The sequence below is a fragment of the Ornithorhynchus anatinus genome, chromosome 8 (assembly GCF_004115215.2).
Source record: "Ornithorhynchus anatinus isolate Pmale09 chromosome 8, mOrnAna1.pri.v4, whole genome shotgun sequence".
In the NCBI taxonomy this organism is placed as follows: Eukaryota; Metazoa; Chordata; class Mammalia; order Monotremata; family Ornithorhynchidae; genus Ornithorhynchus; species Ornithorhynchus anatinus.
This window is the reverse complement of record NC_041735.1, coordinates 18,351,619-18,374,279: the sequence shown is the minus strand read 5'-3', so window position 1 is coordinate 18,374,279 and position 22,661 is coordinate 18,351,619. Positions and strand designations below refer to the sequence as shown.

Here is a 22,661-nt window from a genome sequence, read left to right as displayed (position 1 = left end):
GGAGGAAGGGGGGAGGCCCGCATTACCCTATACAAAGAGAAAGCCGCACTGATGGCAACCTAATACATCACTCCTCCTGACCCTTTCACAGCCAACCAAACATACAACTCCTGTCTCTGAGGAGTAATGGCCCAGTGCCTACGGCCCTAAACGAACGTATTTTTAGGGCAAAAAGGGGGGGGGAAAGCGGCCTCCCCCCAGCAACCCGCACCCTGGCCTGCAGACGCTCTCACTGTCCACCTCCTTCATGGCCCGTCCTTTGACACCTCGCACGCCTCCTTGACCCCCTGGGCCCGACCCTTCGGGCGGGAGCAGCCGCTGTAATGTCCACCATGTGACTTCCTGGTTTTCCTCCCCGCCTTCGCCTCCACCCCACCATGGAGGGGGGGAGGGGGGAAGGAAAGAGAGCGCGTGAGAAAAGTCCCCGGCGCCGTAAAATAAGTCCCGAGGAGGCCCCCAGTGCGCAGGCGCAGTGGTGGTGGCGCCTCGGCCTCCCCAGTGCTCGCCCGGCCGGCCAACGGGGTGGTTTCCCGGCCTGCCCCGCGCCGGCGTTGACGTCTCCGCAGCCTCGGCCCCGCCGCCGCCATTGGAGTCGGAGCTTCGGTTCATCCCCATCTTAAGCCTGTGGCCTCCGCCGCCCCGGCCGCCCTCTCCCCGCCGCCCCTTCCCCTCCCTCCTCCACCGGGGTCTTCCTCCGAGGCCGTAGCCCGCCCGCCGTCGAGGAGAGGGGCGTCCCGGGCCGTCGGCGCCGCCGCCGCCTTCGTCGTCGTGGTGGGGCCGGTCCTGAGGAGCGGGAAGTGACAGGGCCCCCACCGGGAGACGGAGCCTCGGCCCCTCACCCGTCCCCGGCTCCTTCCCTCCCTCCTCCGGCCCCGGAGCGACCCTCCCGGGCGCCGTCCTCTCTCTCCCTCCCTTCCCTTCCCTCCCCCTTCCCCGCCGCCTCGTCTCTCCCCCGGGGCCCTGTTCATGAATTATGTCTGCCACAAGCGTTGACCCTCAGGTAGGTGGTGGCGACCGGGCCGGGGGACGAAAGGGAGGGGATTGAGGGCCTCGTCCATCTCTCGGCTGGGAGGAGGGCTCGGTTCTTCCCTCCCACCGCTCCTCGGGCCCCATCCCCGCTTCTCCCCTCCCCCTCGCTGCCTTCCTCTTCCTCCTTTCATCCCCCCCCCCTCCTCCCCCGTCCCCTTTCCGAGCCATGTCTTGCTCCTTCTCTCTTTTCCTCCCTCCTCCTCCCTGCTCCCTCACACCCCCACCCCCGGCCATCGCCAGCCAAAAGCCATTCAAAGCCCGACCCGCCCGGCCGACCGTGGAGTTGCCCACCGGGCCCGTCGGCCCCCCGCGGATGGGGATTAAATCAACGAAATGGTGGAAAGCCCATCCCCAGCGGCACCCAAAGGACGAAAAAACCAGCACGGATAACGCGAGACACGTGTTACTGTGTTGGGCGATTTTTTTTTTTTTGGAAAAAAACAAAACCCTCGTTGTAGTGTTTTCGGAAGGTGTAATGGTGGATTTCTCCTTTTAACCGAATCCCTCCCCCCCCCCCTTTTTCTTATTTCTTTTGTCGTCGCTTGGACCTGCCTTTACAGAGAACAAAAGGACAAGATAATAAAGGTAAGGAAAGTTCGGGGAACAGCCTCTGACTGAGTAACGGTAAAGAGGTGGAGGGTGGAGCTCATTAGTTAAAATTTGATGAATAATCAGCATTCTCGAGGGGAGTTGGGGAAATAAAGGGCCTTTGTGTGACTAATGTCTCTTGATTTTAGCAAGGGTGACTGATAAACAGGAGAAATATGGGTATTTGGCTGAAGAATGTATTTTTTGCAGAGATGGGTAAACCAGACTCTACTTTCCCCGGGTTTTTTTTTCCTACACCGTTAACTTTTTTGGGCATAAGGTGTGACTGGTAAACAGGAGAAATATAGGTATTTGGCTGAAGAACATATTTTTGGCAGAGATGGGTAAACGAGCCTCTACTTTCCCCGGGTTTTTTTTTCTACACCGTTAACTTTTGGGGGCATAAGATGTGACTTGTAAACAGGAGAAATATAGGTATTTGGCTGAAGAAAATATTTTTTGCAGAGATGGGTAAACGACAGTCTACTTTCCCCGGTTTTTTTTTTTTTTCCTACACTGTTATCTTTTGGGGGCATAAGGTGTAAAAGGATTACCGGGTTCAAGATTTCTCTAGTTATGTGCTCTTGGACGGATTGGTCTGCTTGTCTTTCATTGCACCAGACTTGCAGATAAGTGCTGTAGGAAAATTATCACCTGGCATATCACCACATCCCTGTTTCTTAAACTAGTTTTAAAGCAAAAATATCTATAAAGAGACTTTATTGCCTCATTATGTTAGCCTGCTTTTTTTTTTTTAAAGTGCCTTGTGGTATGTCAACATGGCATCATAATCCATGAAAATAACCCACTCACAAGCCTCCACACCTATTTTAAACTGGCTGTTTTTTAATCTTTTTGCTATATTTTTCTAATTTAATTAAATTCAGTCCATCATGCCTGAAGATTTAAGAAGGCCCGTAGGAATATATAGCCCTTCATCCCCTCCTCCAACTCTTTGCATAGCTGTCTTGTAATTTTTGAAATTCAGTTGTGCTAAATGGTCTTCAGAAAATGAATTTCTCAGTTACAGCTGCCCCCTTTTCTGGTTTGTGGATATATTCCCCTCCCAAATTAGGATACCTTTTATGATTAGAACTTTGTCAAAAATGTTGCAACATTGTGTAACTGCCATTCTAATTGGGATGATGGACATCAGTATTATGCTGATGAAATGAAATATTAAAAATATTTTGAAAACTCAGCCTAAGAGCAATTAATATAGGTGAAACTTAAAAAAAGTTTAGCTGTGCATTTGTTGGCGCTTAGCTCTTTAAGGGCAAGGAACGTATGGGCTAATTCTGTTTCACTGTACTCTCCCAAGCGCTTAGAGCAGTGCTCTGCTCATGGTAAGCGCTCAGTAAATATCACTGATTGATGACATAACACTTGTTGTTTTAGTGCAAAATGGTTCATTGCATCAGAAGGATACAGTCCATGACAATGATTTTGAACCTTACCTTTCTGGACAGTCAAATCAGGTTAGTATGCTTTAATTAATTTATATTTGAATTGCAGAACTTGTGCTTCTCATTTATGCCACTTAAACACTTTTTCTGGGCAACAAGTAGGCAGGTTTTTCTTGTCAAAGTAAACAAAAAGTTTGAGATTGAGTGCTGTAGAGAATTTTTAAGTGAATTCTATAGCTCTTAGTGATCTCATCTATGTTCATAAACTGTGAAAATTTAAAATTATGAATGCCAAGTTCAACTTGAAGTGTACACTGGAGCACCTACTTTCCCACCGGTTATTCCTTCCAGCAACATACTATTTTACAGTTTACTTTCACCAGAGTTTCTCAGTTGGTTGCCAAGCCTTAGGCAAGTGCTCAAGTATATTGGTTAGCCGCGGGGGATTCAGAAGCTCTGCAATCTGCAGGCCCTGCTTTGCTGCCTCCAGTCTGGCCCGATCCCATTTTTGAAGTTATAATTAGCCTAGTTATTCCCTCTTTTGTCACTGCCTGTCCAGCTGTTGAGAAGAGCTGAAGTTTCATGGATCATACTCATTGACAAGTGCTAAATTCAGGAATCACTGAATCAGGAAAAGTGCAATGGGATGTTTTTCTTAATCATTTTATAAAAATTGTTTGCCTCACCACAATTTTCTTGTAAGCATACTGAATGGCAGGAACAGCTGATACATACAACAGCAGTAAATAAATTATCGAAGGTTTTCACAATGGTGAGATGGATTCTTTAAAAGAAGTAATTGTTTGTTGTGTGGTAAAAACTTGTAACGTTACTAATGCCATTACTGGATCCACCAGTCCAATATTCTGATGTGAGTAGTAATGCCTTCCTTCAAAACAGTCCTAATGCTTAGGACAATCCCAAACAACCATCTATTAATTGTCCCAAACCCTTCTTGAAACTTGATATTATTTTTTGTCTGCACAAATTTGGGTGGTAGTAAATTCTGGCTATTGCCCATTGTGGGATTAGTAGTAGTACTACTCAGAGTTAATTGTACTCTACACATTGAACTAAACTCTGGGAAAGAATACATAGGTGGGTATTACACATGATCCCTGTCCCTCAGGGTGCTCACAATCTAAAAATAAAAGGCTGGCGACATATGTAAGAAGAGATGAAACAAAACACTGACAACATAAGGACAAAAACAGAAGTGTTTCTTTTTTTGTTGTTGTTGTTTTTTGTTTTTAAAGCTTACCACCTTCGAACTTCAGAGAGGTCTTTCTATCCTAGCGTTGTGAGATTCGGTGAACAGCGGTTTCAAATAACCTATTTTCCAAATGTTTATGATTGTTGTAGTGGCCATAATCTTCTCCTGTCTCTGAAAGGCCATGTAAAAAGAGACCGCTAACTTTGTATTAAATGTTGAATTTATTTATGGAAGTGGATTGAGCAAATAAGAATTAAAAGTTGGAAATATCACGTCGTTTTGAACTCCAGGTAAAAGGTGGTTCACCATCATTCAACAGTGCTTAAAAATGAAGTTAATGGATGAGAGTAGAAGACTTTTCAGAAACCCCAACTGATGAAGGCCAATTTCTTAAGATATTGGTGGTGTTTTAAGATGATCCATGATTTACCCTGACTGGGGGGAACTTGGGATATGGCTTTTTGACCTTTGCGTTCTGTTACCAGTTTTATTTATGAAGCCAGTAGTTGTTTTTCTAAGAGTTCCTTAAGTTGTTAAGTTGATTATTTAAGATGTTATTGCTATTATCGAGGTTTTATTTCATTTTCCTTAAGTTGCTTGGGACTTGTCCCATAAAAAAAATTGTCTCAAACTCTATTCCTAGTTCAGAAAACCTCCAAACTCTTAGCTTCCAGGAAGTGGTAAAGTGTCCATTTATTGTTCCCGTCGGCTGAGAAGAGGTCATCTTGGTAAAGAAGGACCAATTAACAATAACATTGCTATTCCAGGTGCATAGAGAATCCTGAACAACAGGTATGATTTGGGAATCCAAATAATACCAAGGCTCGATATATGCTCATATGTTCTAGACAGTAGAGTAGAAGTTCTAGATTTAAACAAAATCGATCTAGAAAAGGATGCCTTGTGTGGTATCTTTTACTCTATAGCATATATTTTCAGGCAAGAGTGTTTCCTCTCATCTTGTAAACTCTTGGCTTCAAGAAAGATCTGAATGGAAACAAGACAGAGAAATAAGGTGATCTCCATTTAAAAATTAATCTGGGTTCTTGAGTTTTAAATTTATTATTTTACGCTACTGGTCCTTCTTAAAGAGCATGGGCCTGGGAATCGGAGGACCTGGATCCTAATCCCAGCTCTTCACTTGCCTGCTGAGTGACTTTGAATGGATCACTTAAATTCTCTGTCCCTTCGTTCCCTCATCTGTAAAAACAGGAGATTCATTCCTGTTTTCCCTTCTACTTAGATTGTAAACCCTCTGTGGGACAGGGACTCTCTCTTCCCTGATGATCTTATTTTTGCCTCTACGCTTAGTACAATGCTTACACATAGCAAGCACTTCAACAAATACTATCATTATTATTATTCTCATTCTCATTGTCTAGAGCGCCCCAGGACACATCTAGGTGTTTAGCTTTATTTTAAAAGTATCCTAGTATCCTTAAATTTTAGATATATAACAAGCTTACAAGCAACAATAAAGGTTTTAGACACAATTTAATGTGGACATACCTCAGCCCCAACTAACATTAGATAAGCCCCATTAAGCGTTTTTCCGGATGCTGTAAAAAGTAATTTTTTTCTGCTTTCAGGATGCTATAATGACCAAATGTAAACTTCAGTGGTAAAATGATTTGGAATAAATTGTTTGCTCAGGTAGTATAGGTCAACCAACTATGTAGCTTACTGGCTGAAGCCTGCTATAAACAATTCTTCAGTTTCTTGGTCGCAAGAATGTACAGTGACTGGGAAAGAATTGAGCTAAAATTTAATTGTTCTCTTTTTAAAACTGAGTGACTTAAAATGTAAACCACTAAATTATCATTCTTCCTTTTGTGAGATAAAATTGTTGATGGTCAGTGTGTCATCTTTTGGGACCAATTCTTCGCTCCCCTGTTTATTTTTCCCAGTGTTTTGCACATAGGTGCTTAAATAGAATTACTGTTTATCAGAGGAAATGGTATGGTTTTTTTAATATATATTCTAAGAAAATTTTAATGAAAATTTCTGGGTAGCTTAAATACAGCCCAAGGGCCACCTGTTAAACTTGCCTGAATTAGAGGGTTGAGCTATCACACTCTACTATCTTTTCCTTTTGAAGGTTTTAAGTTCAGAACCTGTAATTTAAAAAATATGGCCTTTTCCAGGCTCTCATTTCATAACGCCATAATGTGATTTGGCGACTTATCAGTGTTCTTAATTCCTGAACTGGAATAATTGCGGTTGTATTTAAATCACAGAGGTATTACTGAATTTTCCAGTCGAAATTTCCATTTTAGTCATGATTCCATTATAGGGCTGGCCTGGTGCTTATGCTTTTACTGTCTTAGAGCGAATCATTCATCTAGCCCAACTTTTGTGTTTGTCCCAGGAGCCTTGCTGACATCACCATATCTCCCTGATTTAGATAGAGTATTTTAGGTTTTTCTGGTTCTCTATCCCTGTTCCCTCCCTGGGGCCTTGAGACAATCTCCAGGGTCCAAACAAGAGAGGTCCTAGGGAAGGGGTGAGGTGGGGCAAAGCAAGAAGGACTGCCAGTAAAACTAGGCAATAATTCTCATCCATATAGTCAGGAAGTAACCGTTATGTATCTTCAGCCTTACCTCCATAATCCCAAAAGCTACTATTAGGGAAAATTGCTTCTGGTGAAAAGTAATAAATATCAGTCCCCCTTTTGTTAGGTAGAAACTGCAACAGCCATTAAGCAGCAGGCAGTATCCCCTCACATTTTTTAACTGCTTTTCTATCTACCTGTCTATATGACAGACTAGTGTTAATAGATTTTAGAGTCGAAGCTTCTAAGTGGACTGGTACTGCAACTTTTGAATTTTTGAATTTGAATGTATTTTGCTTTTCAGATTGCCCTGTGCACTGGGGCACTTGTATATTGTTTGATTAAAGGGGTAATTTGAGAAAAGTCATGCATATCTCTGCTGCCCTCACTTTTAGAGGTATTTGTGCAAGGGACTTATGACCTTGAGAGACGCTCAGTTTCAAAAACATTTTAGTGCTGAAAATTGAGCTGCCCCAAGTGATTCACATTTTGCCCCAAATGATTTATGTCTGAATTTTTTTTAACCTTGTGGTATAAAGCCAAGCTAAATAGATCCAGTGCTACATCAGTGGGTTTGGAAGTTCTCCATGACAGGTATAAACTCTTTCAGCATAGGTTCTTTCATCGGTAAGCGCAGCAAATACTGTTGTTAATAATAATTGTGGTATTTGTTAACTGCTGCTAAACGCTGGGGTGGGTACAAGCAAATTGCATTCGGTACAGTCTGTCCCACGTGTAGCTCAGTTTCAGTCCCCATTTTACGGATGAGGCACAGAGCAGCAAAGTGACTTGCCCAAATCACACAGCAGACGGGTGGAGCCGGGATTAGAACCCATGACCATCTGATTCCCAAGCCCGTGCTGTAGCCATTATGCCATGCTGCTTTCCTATAGTTGGATAGGATAGCTGGAAGAGCAGCAGTATTTCTGGATAAGAACAACTTCTAATCTCAATCATTTTTATAATACAGCTTTTGTGTAGTGAGATTGAAGCAGCATGGCTTAGTGGAAAGTGCCCGGGCTTGGGAATCGGAGGTTGTGAGTTCTAATTCCAATCCTGCCACTTATCTCTGTGCCTCAGTTACCTCAACTGTAAAATGGGGATTATGACTGTGAGTCCCCCGTGGGACACCCTGATTACCTTGTCTCTATCCCAACGCTTAGGACAGTGCTTGGCACAGACTAAGCGCTTAACAAATACCACCATATTATTGTTATTATAACTCATCTAAAATGTACTAAAGTACACAGTAAGGCTGCACATTGGCAAACCTTTAAAAGCTACCATAATTACATGGAACAGACTTTGCTGATGGAAGGAAAAATTCAGTTTCAGTATTACCTTTTTGTTAGTAGGTAAGTTGTTGAAGCATATTGTGGCATAAAACACAAGGAGTAATGATGTCAGTCAGAAACTGCCATCTTCACATGCCAAGTATTGATCTTCCTGACCCATGAGGATTTTAAAGCCAAGAATTCAGAAAGTCCTAACCCAGATTTGTAGATGATGGCAGAAATGAGCAGCCAACAGATTTTTTTTTTAATCTAATATTAGTGATCCAAGGCTGCTAGTTGCTGTTGGAAAATCTACCGCGTGTCAGCATCCAGCATGCCCCTCACTCCCAGGAGGAGCACAGGGACAGAGAGAGACCTAGTGAGGAAAAGATGCATAGAAGTGGCCTCTCAGGCTGTCAAGGAGTTCCCCCCCTTTAAACCATGTGATCGTCTTTCATAAGTGAAGAAGAAACTGATAGTGAAATTTTTCTGTGGGTATGTGTGTGACTGAAAAGGGTACTGTGGGAGCCAGTCCCGTCTGCATTGTGCACACACAAACTATCCCTTGCCATGCTAACATGTTGGTTATTCACAGTGCCTGATGCAGTTTTCACTTTTGCCTCCTTGTTTCATGATCCTTGCAAACTTCTGTTCAGTAAGAGCCACCGCTTTCTTCATTGCAGTATACAATGTTGGTCTATCTTTGCCAAATGACTCCCAGTTTTCATCTAGGATTTAGTGTTATCTGAGCCTTTGTTTTAGTGAGTCCTTAAATTAGTGCTCTGTTCTCCTCCCTTTCAATATCCCAACAGCTGTTTGAGTATCCTGCTATCATCTCTTCACATGTTCTACCAAGGGTGTTTACAGTGAGCAAAGTTTCAGAGCCAGAAAACTCACTGACAGTTCTAAAACTTCATTTTTTGTGATCCTTTCCTAATGTTGAGTGTAGCACCAAAGCTCCCTTAATATTAATAGTGACATGTTAATTCCAACTTTGCATTTAATATCATTGGAAGGCTGACTGACACATTGACTCTTAAAGTATGGAATATGGAAATTCAGATTCTGGGTTTTTTTATTTCCTCTATCTTTTTTATGGTATGCTAAGCACTCACTATTTTTTTTATGGTATTTAAGCACTTATTGTATGCCAGGTACTGAATTAAGCTCTGGGTGGATACAAGATAATTAAGTTGGACACAGTCCGTGTCCCACATGGGGCTCACAGTCTTAATCCCCATTTTATAGATGAGGTAACTGAGGCACAGAAAAGTGAAGTGCTTTGCCCAGGCTCACACAACAGACAAGTGACAGAGTGGGATTAGAATCCAGGTCCTCAGACTCCTACGCCCATGTTCTTTCTCCACAAGGCCATGCTTCCTAATCATCTATGACTGCACTTCAGAGCCCTGTTCTCATCATTTTGCTAGGGTTAAGTCAAATTATATTTTATATATATGTAATATATATATTTTCATTGAACTGCTTTCATTTTTGTAGCCTTTAGGGGTATACTTAGAAGCATTTGATGACTCTGATTTAGGCCATTAAAAACAGCCTTTTCTATTCTGTCTTGCATCCTGCCCACCTCTCACTTTATTTACTTCATTTAATGAAGCCTCGGCATTTGGTATTCACAGAATGTCTCGTTTTCCAGAAAAAAAGACCTAATGTTTCAGTGCTGATCTTTTGTAGTAAGGGTTTTCATCTCATTAGTAATCCTTTTAGTGAAAGTTTATCAAAAAGATAGACTGCCTTTTTTCAACATCTATATGTGCTTAGCATCCTACACCAATAATGTGTAACTTATGAAGATGAGTGTTTTCAAAAGAAATATCAAACTAATTAAACTGATGATTTCCCAAAGAACCTGTTCAGGTTATAAAATAATTTGGTCAATTTCTAACTGTTGAAAGAGCCTAGAATTATCCAGATGTTTGAGGTGCAGTATGGCTTTCTACTTTAAAAGGGAAGTGGACTGTCTAGATAAATTTCAGAATTCCCAATGAAATCCCAATATAACCAAGAGGTTGTGTTTGTATACCTTTTGTCTGAAGGCTATTAAATTATAGTTTGAGGAACCCTAAAGCCCAAAGAATCAGTAGGTGAAATTTAGCTATTGGATTTACAGAAGATATCCTTATATTGCTACTTGTAAGAACAGACCTGGCAGCCTTGAGAAATCGCAAAATGTATGTTATGTTGTTATGTTGTACTGTCCCAAGTGCTTAGTACAGTGCTCTTCACACAGTGCTCAATAATTATGATCAATTGGTAAATCTAATAATTGGCCCTTACAAGAAGTTATCTAGATAAATGCTTTGCTTATGTTGGTTTTAAAACTTTCCTCATAGATTTATCTTTCACATTTGATTACTAAATCAGATTGCAACAAATGTCAGGTTATTGTTAAATTATTTTAAAATTAGATTTAAAGCATTTCACTAGATAGTAAGTTCCTGGAGGGCAGGAATGGTGTCTCTTATTCTCTCCCGAGTGCTTAGTAGCAGTGAGTTGCACAAAGGCACACAGTATCATTAATTACTTAAATATATAGGAAAATATACGGTCTATTACTTCAAATGACTGTCCTAACTCATTTTATATATTAAGCACTGGGAGACATAGATACGAAGTTATTTTGATCACCATCCCCGTCCCACATAGGGCTCATAAACAGCGACTAATGGTGGGTGTTTAATAAAGAGCATGTTTGCTGGCATACTTATTCACTCAATATTTTGGATTTAAAAATCAATTCAGGTGTCAGATAATGTTGAAATGCAGCAGTAAATGGTTTGTTTCAGTCCCTAGTTGTCCTGTTTAGCTATTGTTAAGGCGCCCAGAGAGAAATTACTTCAGGAGTTAGCACATGTGTCAGTTTGGGTAGTAATAATGATTTTCATTCCTTTTTTTTTTTTTTTTAACATTTGTAGAACTAACTCCGAAATTGTGTTTCCTTAACAGAACAATAGCTATCCCTCAATGACTGATCCCTACCTTCCCAGTTATTATCCACCATCCATTGGATTTCCTTATTCTCTCAGTGAAGCACCATGGTCTACTGGAGGTGATCCTCCTATCCCGTACCTCACCACTTATGGACAGCTTAGTAATGGAGATCATCATTTTATGCACGATGCTGTTTTTGGACAGCCTGGTGGCCTGGGAAATAATATCTATCAACACCGGTTTAATTTTTTCCCCGAAAATCCTGCCTTCTCAGCTTGGGGAACAAGTGGATCCCAAGGACAACAGACACAAAGTTCAGCTTACGGAAGCAGTTACAGCTACCCACCTAGTTCCTTGGGTGGTACTATTGTGGATGGACAGACAGGATTTCATAATGACACGTTAAATAAGGCTCCTGGGATGAATAGCATTGAGCAGGGCATGGTGGGACTTAAGATTGGTGGGGATGTTACAACATCTGCAGTCAAGACGGTGGGATCTGTGGTTAACAGTGCTGCAATGACTGGTGCTCTTTCCGGAAACGGTGGATCAAGTGTGAACTTACCGGTTTCAAAGCCGACATCCTGGGCAGCCATTGCTAGTAAACCTGCAAAACCGCAACCCAAAATGAAAACAAAAAGTGGACCTTTAATTGGAGGGGCTTTGCCTCCACCACCTATAAAACACAATATGGACATAGGCACGTGGGACAATAAGGGGCCTGTCACCAAGGCTCCAGCTCCTCAGCAGATCCCATCTCCTCAGTCTGTCCCACAGCAACAGCAGCAGATTGTCCAGCCTATTCCTGCTCAGCCTCCTCCTCTAACCCAGCCACAATATCAGAGCTCTCAGCAGCCCCCCCAAAACCGCTGGGTGGCACCTCGCAACCGCAATGCAGCCTTCGGCCAGAGTGGAGGAACTGGCAATGAGAATAATTCTACTGGAAGCTCCCAGCCTAATTCGGTCCCTGGGGGAGAATCCCACCCTGTTCTTGAAAAACTGAAAGCTGCCCACAGCTATAATCCTAAAGAGTTTGATTGGAACCTTAAAAATGGACGTGTGTTCATAATAAAAAGCTATTCAGAGGATGATATTCATCGTTCCATTAAATATTCCATTTGGTGTAGCACAGAACACGGCAACAAACGCTTGGACAGTGCTTTCCGCTCTATGAACAGTAAAGGTCCTGTCTACTTACTCTTCAGTGTCAACGGTAGTGGACATTTCTGTGGAGTAGCAGAAATGAAGTCACCTGTGGACTATGGCACCAGTGCTGGTGTCTGGTCTCAGGACAAATGGAAGGGGAAATTCGATGTCAAGTGGATCTTTGTCAAGGACGTACCCAACAACCAACTTCGACACATCAGGCTGGAGAACAATGACAACAAGCCAGTTACAAACTCCCGTGACACGCAGGAGGTGCCCTTAGAAAAAGCAAAACAAGTGCTTAAAATTATTGCCACTTACAAGCACACAACCTCCATCTTTGATGACTTTTCTCATTATGAAAAACGCCAAGAAGAAGAAGAAGTGGTTCGCAAGGTAAATTTTAAATTCCTAAATGTCCATAAAAAGCAAGGAGCAAATGTGTACGTACATGTACGTGACTCTCTGCGAGTCTGATCTTGAATGCCATGAGAACAAAAAAGTCCGTTTAAAATGTCAGGTATTTCAAATTCTAATGGTTCTTATGTTTGCTTAATAAGGGTTAGTGTTCAAATGCAAAATCATAAAAAGTTTCTTCTTTTCCTTTGCATTAATTTCTCTCATTCCACTTGGGTCTTTGAATTTTATTTGAGAGGATCCCAAGACTTGAAATATTAAGCATAGTATTACCTCCGTGCTAATTATGTATATTCAAAATGATCGTCTATACCCCTTATTATTCTTGGTGCCCTTTTGCCGTATAAACACTGGCTTATTTCCAAGCAGTTTTTATCTTTTAAAGTGAGTGTACACTTTTCCTGTGTAGAAATACAATGGCAATTTAATGAACCATTTTGGAGAAGGGGTTTTAAATACTTAACAATTTGGGGGACTCAATAAGTGATTGGAAAATCCAAAGAAGGTATCAATTTAGGAACAGGTTTACAGAAGAGGAATCTGAGTTAGGAGGGGGAAAAATGGCACTGAAAGGTCACCGATGTTTGATTTCCACTTTTCAGCATTAAACAGATTGTTAGCTCCATAAGTGTACTTTTTTGATTACACTCCTTGGCTTTTGAATCTTTAAAATGGTGAACTGTCAACTGACTTAGTGCTTAGTACAGTGCTTCGCACACAGTAGGCCCTCAATAAATACAGGTGACTCCCTGACTGACTTAGGAGTCTTGGATTTTGCCATGAGGTGTTTGATTCTTTTGAAAGTTATTTTTTAAATGTTCAAAAGACTTTTCCAAGACCTCGTTTATGAAGTTCAGGTTTTTGAAGTGGGTTGGGAGAGAAGATTAAAGGGCCTGTACAGGGAGTTCTTCAGTCACGTGGCCTACGAACCCACCCTGATTGGGATAAGGTCTGTAGGCCAGGCTGGCCATTCCCAACCAGAGCTGTCCTACCCCAGAAACAGAAAGGACAAAAGAACTATTCCTCCTGGGTCACTTACCTGTCAACTTCAAAGCAGGGGAACTAACGTTTCAGGTTTCTTACAACTGTTTTTTTTTCCCTATGTTTGCAAAGGCAGCATCAGAACAGACCCCAGAACCATGAGACTTAGCAGAAGCCAGACAGGGCCAAATATTTTGGACCTTTGCAGAACTCTACAAGGCACTTTCCTTCACTTTGCCATATTAAATGATGATTAGGTTTATATGCTTTCTTTACCCCAGAGATGACAACTCTTAGAAGACCTGAGGGTTTTGTCAGACCTGAAAAGACTCAAAATTGTGACTTTTCTGTCCTGTTAGCTGTTGGCTCCCAGTCCCCACTACTCTTCTAAAAGACCTTGGCCTCTTTTGTGCACCCTACACTTGAAATACCACACCCGTGCCCTTTTCTCCTTTATTCACACATGCCGTTATACCATTTAAGGTCAGTGGTAGGCTTATGCAAGAAGAGTAAGACTCCCCATCACTTCTCCACTTCCAAGTAGGATATGTTTTGTCTCAATTGCTTCCTTTCGTTTCTGTTGTGAGCACAACACTCCCGACCACAACACTCCCATTGTCATTTTGTTTGGTACAGTAGGCCTCACTGGTTTTTAATCCGTATAAGCAAGCAAAATGCTGTGTTTTTAATGGTGTGGTTCTTTTTCAGTGCTTTATATATCTCAGATATTAAAATTTAATTTTTCATGGATGACCAGAAGAGTAGTCTTTTGGAATTATTTCCTGTTAGACATTCCTTTCCTAAATGAAGGTATTCATGAAACTGAAGGAATCTTACTCTTGCATGTCAAATGAGCATTCTGTTGATTCTTTGTAAATTCTAATGTAAATAAAATTTGCAGGTATGCCCTGTCACATTCAGCCTTGATTGCCTGCTCTGTCTTAATGAGTAAACAAGAGCAAACAATGAATTTTCTGCCCAGTTGTAAAAAACAAACTCTTGCTTCATTAAACAGTTTGGTTTATACAATCTGGATTCCCCAAGTGGAGAAAGAGCAGCAAGTAGCCTTTTGTAAAAATACAAAATGCATTGTTCTTTAGATGATGGTTCTTGCTGCTTATTCTTAAGCTTCAAATAAAGTTTCTATTGCACTAGAATTGAGCAATAAGGAACAAGCTTCCTGATGTTCTCAAATTTAATGGTGTTGAGATATTATGTACTTAGGATTGTTTGAGGTTTTCTTGATTTCTGAAGAATTTAGTTGACTGATTATCAAAGGAGTATGAAGCAAATAGGGTTTTTTTTTTTTTTGCATTATCAAACAGACTAAGCATGACCATCCAGCATCCAGTGTAGGTGTAATGCATTGAAACTACTGTTGATGCTGTACCACACGTCATTACAGGGAACTGAAGTCTGCCTACTTGGGGCAGGGGCGTTGTGGAGAAAAGAAACTGCTTTAGGAACCAAAACAGTGTTGTTAACCTTAGACTCTCCATCTTCCATATTGGTGTACACAAAGGGCCAGAATGAACTTACTATAGACAGAAAGATGGGAAAAGGTGTCTTTTTTCCCTTGCTTCAAAAGCAAAGTGCACTTTAGGGACCCTTCAAAAGTTAGCACGGACTTTTACCATGTGGATCTGTACATTGATTTTTAGAAGAGATTAATCATTCTCTTAGAGAAGCAGCGTGGCTCAGTGGAAAGAGCACGGGCTTTGGAGTCAGGGCTCATGAGTTCGAATCCCAGCTCTGCCACTTGTCAGCTGTGTGACTGTGGGCAAGTCACTTAACTTCTCTGTGCCTCAGTTCCCTCATCTGTAAAATGGGGATTAAGACTGTGAGCCCCACCTGGGACAACCTGATTCCCCTATGTCTACCCCAGCGCTTAGAACAGTGCTCGGCACATAGTAAGCGCTTAACAAATACCAACATTATTATTCTCTAATTTTTCCTAAATAAGCATGATAGTATAAGGAAGGCAGTGGAATCTCCTGGAAATTATAGTGAAACAGGAGTCAGGAATCCTAGATTCCCAGTCCTGGCCTTGCCACTTACTTTATGCCTCTGGGTAAGTCACTTAACCTCTCACACTTGGATTCCTCTTACAGAGAAGGCTTTGATGTAACAAGTATAGTCACTGGTGAGAGTCTCCTTAGAAGAGGAGAAAACAAAGACGTTATTGTTTTATATGGCCATGTAATTATTGGATGGAATGAGCATTTTTAAAAGTCTAAGGAACTTTCAATCCAGTGTTTCATCTGCATAGAAAATGTTTTTGGTTGTACCAGAAATGTTTACTAATGTCAAAGGGCTTTTGTGAAGTTATGAGTAAAATTAACTACTTGTAGCATCCCAGAAATAAGTTATGGAGTTACAAAGTATTGTAATGACTTTTTCCAGGAATGCTGCAACCTGCCACTGGACGTTACTTAAGAGTATCACAGCTTCCCTTTGTGCTCTTATTGAGTCTGATTTAAAAGGCATTTGGTTGCTTCAGTTGAAAGACTCTCTGGGCAACCAGGAGCACTCAGCACTCTACTGGGTTCCTGCACAACTAACTCAGAACCACATCTCTGTGGAGTGGAGTCCCCATAACTGTGTTGGACTGTGGGCCAACCATGTTCCTGGAGGATTCTTCAAACTGGCAACACTTCTGGTCTGGATTCCCCCGGGGCACCTTGCAGCTAGGAGCAAGCCCTACAGGATTGACTTGAAGTTTGGGAAAGTTTATGATATCCCACCTTCTGTGGGATTGAGGGACTCCAGGCCCCACATCCTTTCAACCCCACCCTATGGCCTATTTTTGAGGGCCCTTACTGCTCGGGGACCTGGGTCACCAGGGTGCAAAAAGGGGAGTAATTATTTTTTCCCCCAATAAAATTCCCATCTCTCCTTATAATGATGCGATAAAAGCCTGCTCCAAAATGATGCCGTTATCAAAACGAATTTACTAATAGATACAGCAGCCAAAGAAAGTAATGCTCAAATGTCCTGTTTTAGCTCTACTACTAACTTACATACCTCTAGATATATTAGTCTGTAGTCTTCCTAAAGACTGTCTGGCTCCTGCCAAGTCTCATGGTTATGGGGTTTATGTACTGCATTATCTACAGTATGCTAATGAATCTGAAATATAATTTAGTCCTTTTGTGCTAATGTGGTTTATTGTCCAGGGAGCAAGATACTCAGTGGTGGTTTTAGGGATACAGTCTTTTCTGTAGGATAACTTGTAGTTTGAAGAGGCAGGAGGACCTGGATTCTAATTCTGGCTCCCCGATTTGTGATCTGTGACCCTGGGCAAGTCACTTAAGTTCTCCGTGTCTGTTACCTCATCTTTTAAATGGGAGTAAAGACAGTGAGCCTCCTGTGGAACATTGACTGAAACTGATTAACATAGTTCAGTACCAGGTATATGGTACTTGGCAAATACCATAAAAAAGGAGTCCTTTGGTAGAACCTTTAGGACCTTTGCTACAAGTAAAAATATTATTTGAAATTTAAATCCGTGATATATTTATTTTCAAATAATTGAATGTTTCAGGATTCCAGCCAGCAAAGTATGTCACCAATGTGAACTTAATTCAGAATTATTGATGTTAGATATTTTTGTGTTGGAATTAAAAGAAGTTAAAATTCTCCTTAAACGTTGTGCTCATGTGGCTACATTATGAAGAGTCAGTGCTGTTGATTCTAAAGTGAAAAAAACAATTTTGGGAGAGATAGAATAGGGAGTCTAATCCTGTTTATGAAATGAAGCATTTGTTTCAATTGCCCCACAGAATTTAAATACTCTGAAGTTGGCATTTTATATTTAGAAAAGAATATCTTGACTTTTTATGGTATTATATGCCAGGCTTTTACTCAGCGCTGGGGTAGATAGAAGCTTATCAGGTTGGACACAGTCCTTGTTTTACATAAGGCTCAGAACCTTCTTCCCCATTTTACCATAAAAGTAGAATCGGCTGCATTTAACCTTCAATTTATATCATTTTGTGAAATCAGTATTTTTAACAATTTTGAGCTAGTACTGCAAAGGAAAGATTTCAGAAAGTGAGAGATGGTAATCAAAATGACCATGAAGTTGCTCCTCTAAATCTGAAGTGGGGTGAAACATTTAAATCTAACCCAGCCGTGTGAGAAACTGCACTTTTATCTCATCATCTTTAGTGCAGCAACTATTATGGTAGGCATAAAGAACCGAGTCCTAGATCCCACATGTTCACTAACTGCAGTTACTGAATGACACTTGTGTTTCTTCAGCACTGTTTAGAGAAATGAAGTCATGAGTGTTCCACTCAATATAAAATGATTCCTTATGTAGGCTTCCTACTCTTGACTGTGATCATAGGTGCTACTGACATGAACCAGTCCAGAGCATCCTCAGTCATCTTTGCATAAGCAAGAGAGCTGCAATATCAAGATAACAACTTTTTGACTCTGGGAAACCGGGTAGAAAAAAGAGAGTGTACTAAGCATATGCGGAAATGTTCATTGTGGAGTAGTCAGTAAAGTTGATCCACCAATTTTTGTCACGCAGTTTTTCACTGGAAAGGTTAAGTAATTTCTGTTCATTATTTGTATTAGTTAAACAAGAGCTGTTAAGTAGAATACTGATAATGTTGGGATTTGTTAAGTGCTTACTATGTGTCGAGCACTTTCTAAGCGCTGGCATAGATACAGGGTAATCAGTTAGTCCCACGTGGGGCTCACAGTCTTAATCCCCATTTTACAGATGAGGTAACTGAGGCACCGAGAAGTTACTTGCCCAAAGTCACACAGATGACAGGTGGCAGAGCCGGTATTAGAACCCATGACCCCTAAGCCTGGCCTCTTTCCTCTGAGCCACGCTGCTTCTCTAAAAAAAACAATTCCAGTGTCTGCCTGCCATGACTCAGATTTGAACCGAGGTTGCTACGACCACAACCCAGAGTGGTAACCATTATACGATCACGGCGCGCCACCGGGGCACCTCCAATCCTTATTGAATGTGATGAAATTGGAGTAAGAAATGAAAATAATGACAAATATGATGAACCATACAATTCCTGTTTAGGGGAATGAAAAAAAACTGAAGATAGACATAAATACACCCATCCCGTCCCCCTTCCCCCGCCCCCATTCCCACCCCATTAATCTTGCTTTGTAGTGGTGTCGATGTGTTTTGAAAAGTAGTAGTGATAGTATTAAGCATTGCTGTCTGCAAAGTTCTAAACTAAAAGCTAGGAAAGAAGTACATGGATGAGAAAGAAGCATGATCCCTGGCCCCAAGGGCAGGTGACATCCATTTTGTGGTATTGTGGGATAATGTACCACACCCCAAACTACAATAGTTTGCTTCTGTATTTAGGACTCTTTTAAGTTTTCTCCCCGCAACCAAATATGTCTAACTAAACAAAATATACCTTAGATTTTGTGAACAGGGTTACTCCAGGTTTATGATTTTTATTATGTGTTTGATAATGGAATATCTTGAGTGTGATCACGATTTAGTGGAATCTCTTTTGATTCATTCTGTGCTAATCCTGTGGGTGTATCAAGTGATGCCAGAAAAAGTTAATTTTAGTCAGCACTAAACCTTGAATAGAAAAATACTGAATAAAAAAAGCATCAAAAAGGTCATGGTTTGGTCACTTATTTCTGAATAAAGTGTTTTCCCAAAAGGTGAGTAGTGAAATATTCCATCTTTTTTTATTAATGGAGTTAAAAAAACAAACCTAGAAATGTGGGATTAGAGTACATGACAGAATCAGTGATATTTTTCATTGCAGTGTCAGCACTTCTTTAGGTGTATAATAATCAATGTTTTTAACTGTAAAGCAAAATGAGATAAAAACAGAAAGTTAAGGCAAAACATAATCCCCTCATCTAGCTAGCAGTTGACCTTACTGCCCTTAGTAGGAGGCAAAATTATTCTTCTGAAGAAAAAAATTATTTATCCAACCTAAAATAGGAGGCAAATTTAGATGTTAAACCGAAAAATGCACCCATGTTGACAGGCAGTATTGGGCTTTCCAGGAAGCTTTTAAATGACTTATGTTGGTTTGTAGTACATATGACTTAGGGCATACATTTATTCATTTAATGTTTTTATAAAGATTTTAGTATGTCATTCCAGTTTTTCAATTTGAATATCTCTTCTTTATATTAGAGCAGGGAGATGTAATCATCAAAAGTACAGTCTTCTTGCTTTACATTTAACTTTCTCATATTTTCTTTTACAGGAACGGCAGAATCGAAGCAAACAATAAAGAATAAAGTTTCCTATATATACTAGAACTGATCTCAAATTTGACTCTGAAAAAACGTTTAAAGATATATTCTGGTGCTGTATTTTGGCATCAGGACATACTAAAGCTTTCAGCTCCAATGTATCTTCTCGTGCAGGGGAAATTAAGTTGTTGCATCCTTAAGTACTTTGTAGATTATTTTTGCCCTGGTGGATATGAGTTAATTTGTATCTTTTCTATGTACTATGCTGTAGAATCCATTAATAAACGAATATCTGTTTTGTTTTGTTCGTCAGTGATAAGTCAAACTGACCTAATAAGAACTGTAAGTCTCCTTAAAAAAATCTAATGCTTCCCAAAGATTTTTTTTTTATTTTGATGGAAATTATGTTCCTATTCGTATATTCACAATAATTTTATATATCTCTCTGTATAAATCTTATTACTTCCCATGTTGCTCTATGGCACACAACAGAAGCCATGCATTGTTTTGTCATTTAAGGAATTATGTTAATACACCACACAGTTAAAATTCTGAAATCAAAAGAAAAATCAGATCACTTTGTGCAATTGCTATGTTATTGATTTATATACACAATTATAATTCTGAAATGCTCATATAAAGTTCAATTTTGCTCTGTCTCAAATCATTGAACCTAAAGGTTTTCAATTTAAAGAAAGTGTTTTTTTCCTTCTGGTAATACTTCCTTTTCACAGTCTGTTAAAACAGTGCTTCATTGTGCATTTGTTTTACCATATCCTGCAGGGTGATATTTTCTCTTGATCATAATTCTGTTTTATTAAGTAGATTAACAATAAATAATGTGATGCTATCAACCTGCAGGGTTTTCAGGCCATGTGTTTTTAAACCTGATTCAGCTTCAGGTTTTCTTAGTTTTACTGCAGATCATTTTTAATCTTTTCCCCCTTTCCCTTACCCCTAAAATCCTATTACCATTTTAAGTTTTTATACCAATAATGCTGAGCTTTAATGTAGGAACTAATAGTATGGACAATATGATGAATTATGCCTCAGATGTTTAAAATTGACAGTGTGTATGTCTAATTTTTTTCTTTCGTTGGATGAGTAAAAAAGCAAACAAACTTTTAAGAAACTGAATTTGCTGTCATGTTTTTGTGGAATGAGGGAACCGTTGAAGAGCTCACCACCAACTGGAGTTTCAATTAAGCATGAAAATGGTGCTCATGCCTGTTGCTCTAGCACACTGAATCTGCACGTGTTTATTGTAGAGGATCTTTACTATATTAGAAAGCAAATATCTTCTGAAAATTATTTACTCAAAAAGGACCTCTGATTTAAAGTTTAAACTGTATCATTTAGACTTGTATTTAGAACGTATAACTGTCTCTGAACTATTACTGCCTGTATGGAGTAATGGACAACATCAGATTAACTTTTTTCCTCTAGGAGAATACAAGCCTTAATAAACAATACCTATTTAGCAAGTTCGATGTCAGTTCATTTTTTTCCTCCCTATATGGGGGAGTATTTTGATCAAAGTGAAAATAGCAACCAGTGAAATCATACTGATTATAAATGTGCATACGTGTTTCAGACAGTGTCTTAGCTGCTCATCATTCTCCTTGTTTTGGCAGATCTTTCCTGGGGAAGCTTCTCAAGGGTATGACTGAGACAATTCGAGAATCTCTTATGGATTGCAGCTCAGGTCTCCCATTTCTTCGGGTAATAAATCACAATGATATTTAAGTGCTTACTATCTGCCAAGCACTGCACTAAGCATTGGGCTGCCCTAAGCAAATTGGGTTGGGCATTGTCCCTGGGGCTCACAGTGTCAATCCCCATTTAACAGATGAGGTAACTGAGGCACCGAGAAGTGAAGTGACTTGCCCAAGATCACACAACAGAAGTGGCGGAGTCGGGATTAGAACCCATGACCACCTGACTTCCAGGCCTGTGCTCTGTCCACTGTATCATGCTGCTGCTCAAGAGAAATTCAATAAGAAGTGGTGAAAACCAGTCCACTGGATCACATTTTACTGTGTGTGTGTGCATGTTTTCAACCTCCCATGAGTTAGTTCCCTACTCTGCATTTAGCTCCTTCCAGTTTTACAGTGGTTCCTCTCTCCTGCAGGAAGGCATTATTAAACTGAAAAGAATGCAGCTCGTTGGCCCAAATTCTAGGGTGTCTACTGATGGCCCTTAGTTTTTTTCTTTTTACCTACTTTTTTCCTTTAAAAGTACAAAATTGCTATTTCTTTAGTGTTTTAAAGATCAGCAGCCTTTGTATATTCAGACTATTAAAATAAGATCTGTCAAGCATAATCCAAGTTGTAGCTCTAGATTGATATTCTCCACCCAGACCTGTTCCATTATAAACATTGTAATTTGCTGTCATAGTCTGTTTGCAGAAGGGAGAAAAGAAGTTGTTCCCTAGAAGTGGAATAACTGGTGCCACGGGTCTAGTGATGGTTGGTATCTGTTAGAGAAATTTATATGATCTTGTCCATAGTGCTGTTAATTCTTTACTGTCCTGAGGATGAAGTGATTTTGTAATTTGAGTAGTAAACATGCTGAAGTATTCTTTTCCATTTACTCAGAAGTTTTTCAGGATTAATTGTAAATTCTAAATTTGTCACCTGAAGTCTTAAAGTATTGAAAGTAATGCGAGTAAATATATATTCTTCCCCTAAAGTACACAAAAGTACACAAAGTACAAAAGTACACTAGAAATTAGACTGGTTAAAGAAACTGGTTAAGTACTTTTGTACTTAAAGTACAAAAGTACGAAAAAGTACAAAAGTACACTAGAAATTAGACTGGCTAAAGAAACCTAAAATAGGTATCTTAGCCCTCTTCTTGGTCTGTATGATTTTTTTTGAAAGAGATTTTCT

The 22,661-nt window shown here is 40.3% G+C and overlaps 2 protein-coding genes across 2 annotated transcripts in view; one reads left to right on the top strand and one right to left on the bottom strand.

The window, feature by feature from the left end:
• The window catches only part of BIRC7 (baculoviral IAP repeat containing 7), a 32,986-nt gene extending 32,634 nt beyond the window's left edge, over positions 1-352 (bottom strand). The window contains exon 1 of the mRNA XM_029071014.2: positions 212-352. The gene's annotated coding sequence lies outside the window, so the exon portion shown is untranslated. The remainder of the gene's footprint in view (positions 1-211) is intronic.
• Positions 353-530: 178 nt separating this feature from the next.
• On the top strand, positions 531-21,257 carry YTHDF1 (YTH N6-methyladenosine RNA binding protein 1). Its single transcript, XM_001506330.5, has 5 exons — positions 531-1,000; positions 1,590-1,614; positions 3,016-3,095; positions 11,029-12,555; positions 19,782-21,257. Exons 1-5 carry the CDS (start codon positions 974-976, stop codon positions 19,806-19,808), a joined length of 1,686 nt encoding a protein of 561 aa, XP_001506380.1. The 5' UTR covers positions 531-973; the 3' UTR covers positions 19,809-21,257.
• Positions 21,258-22,661: the final 1,404 nt, after the last annotated feature.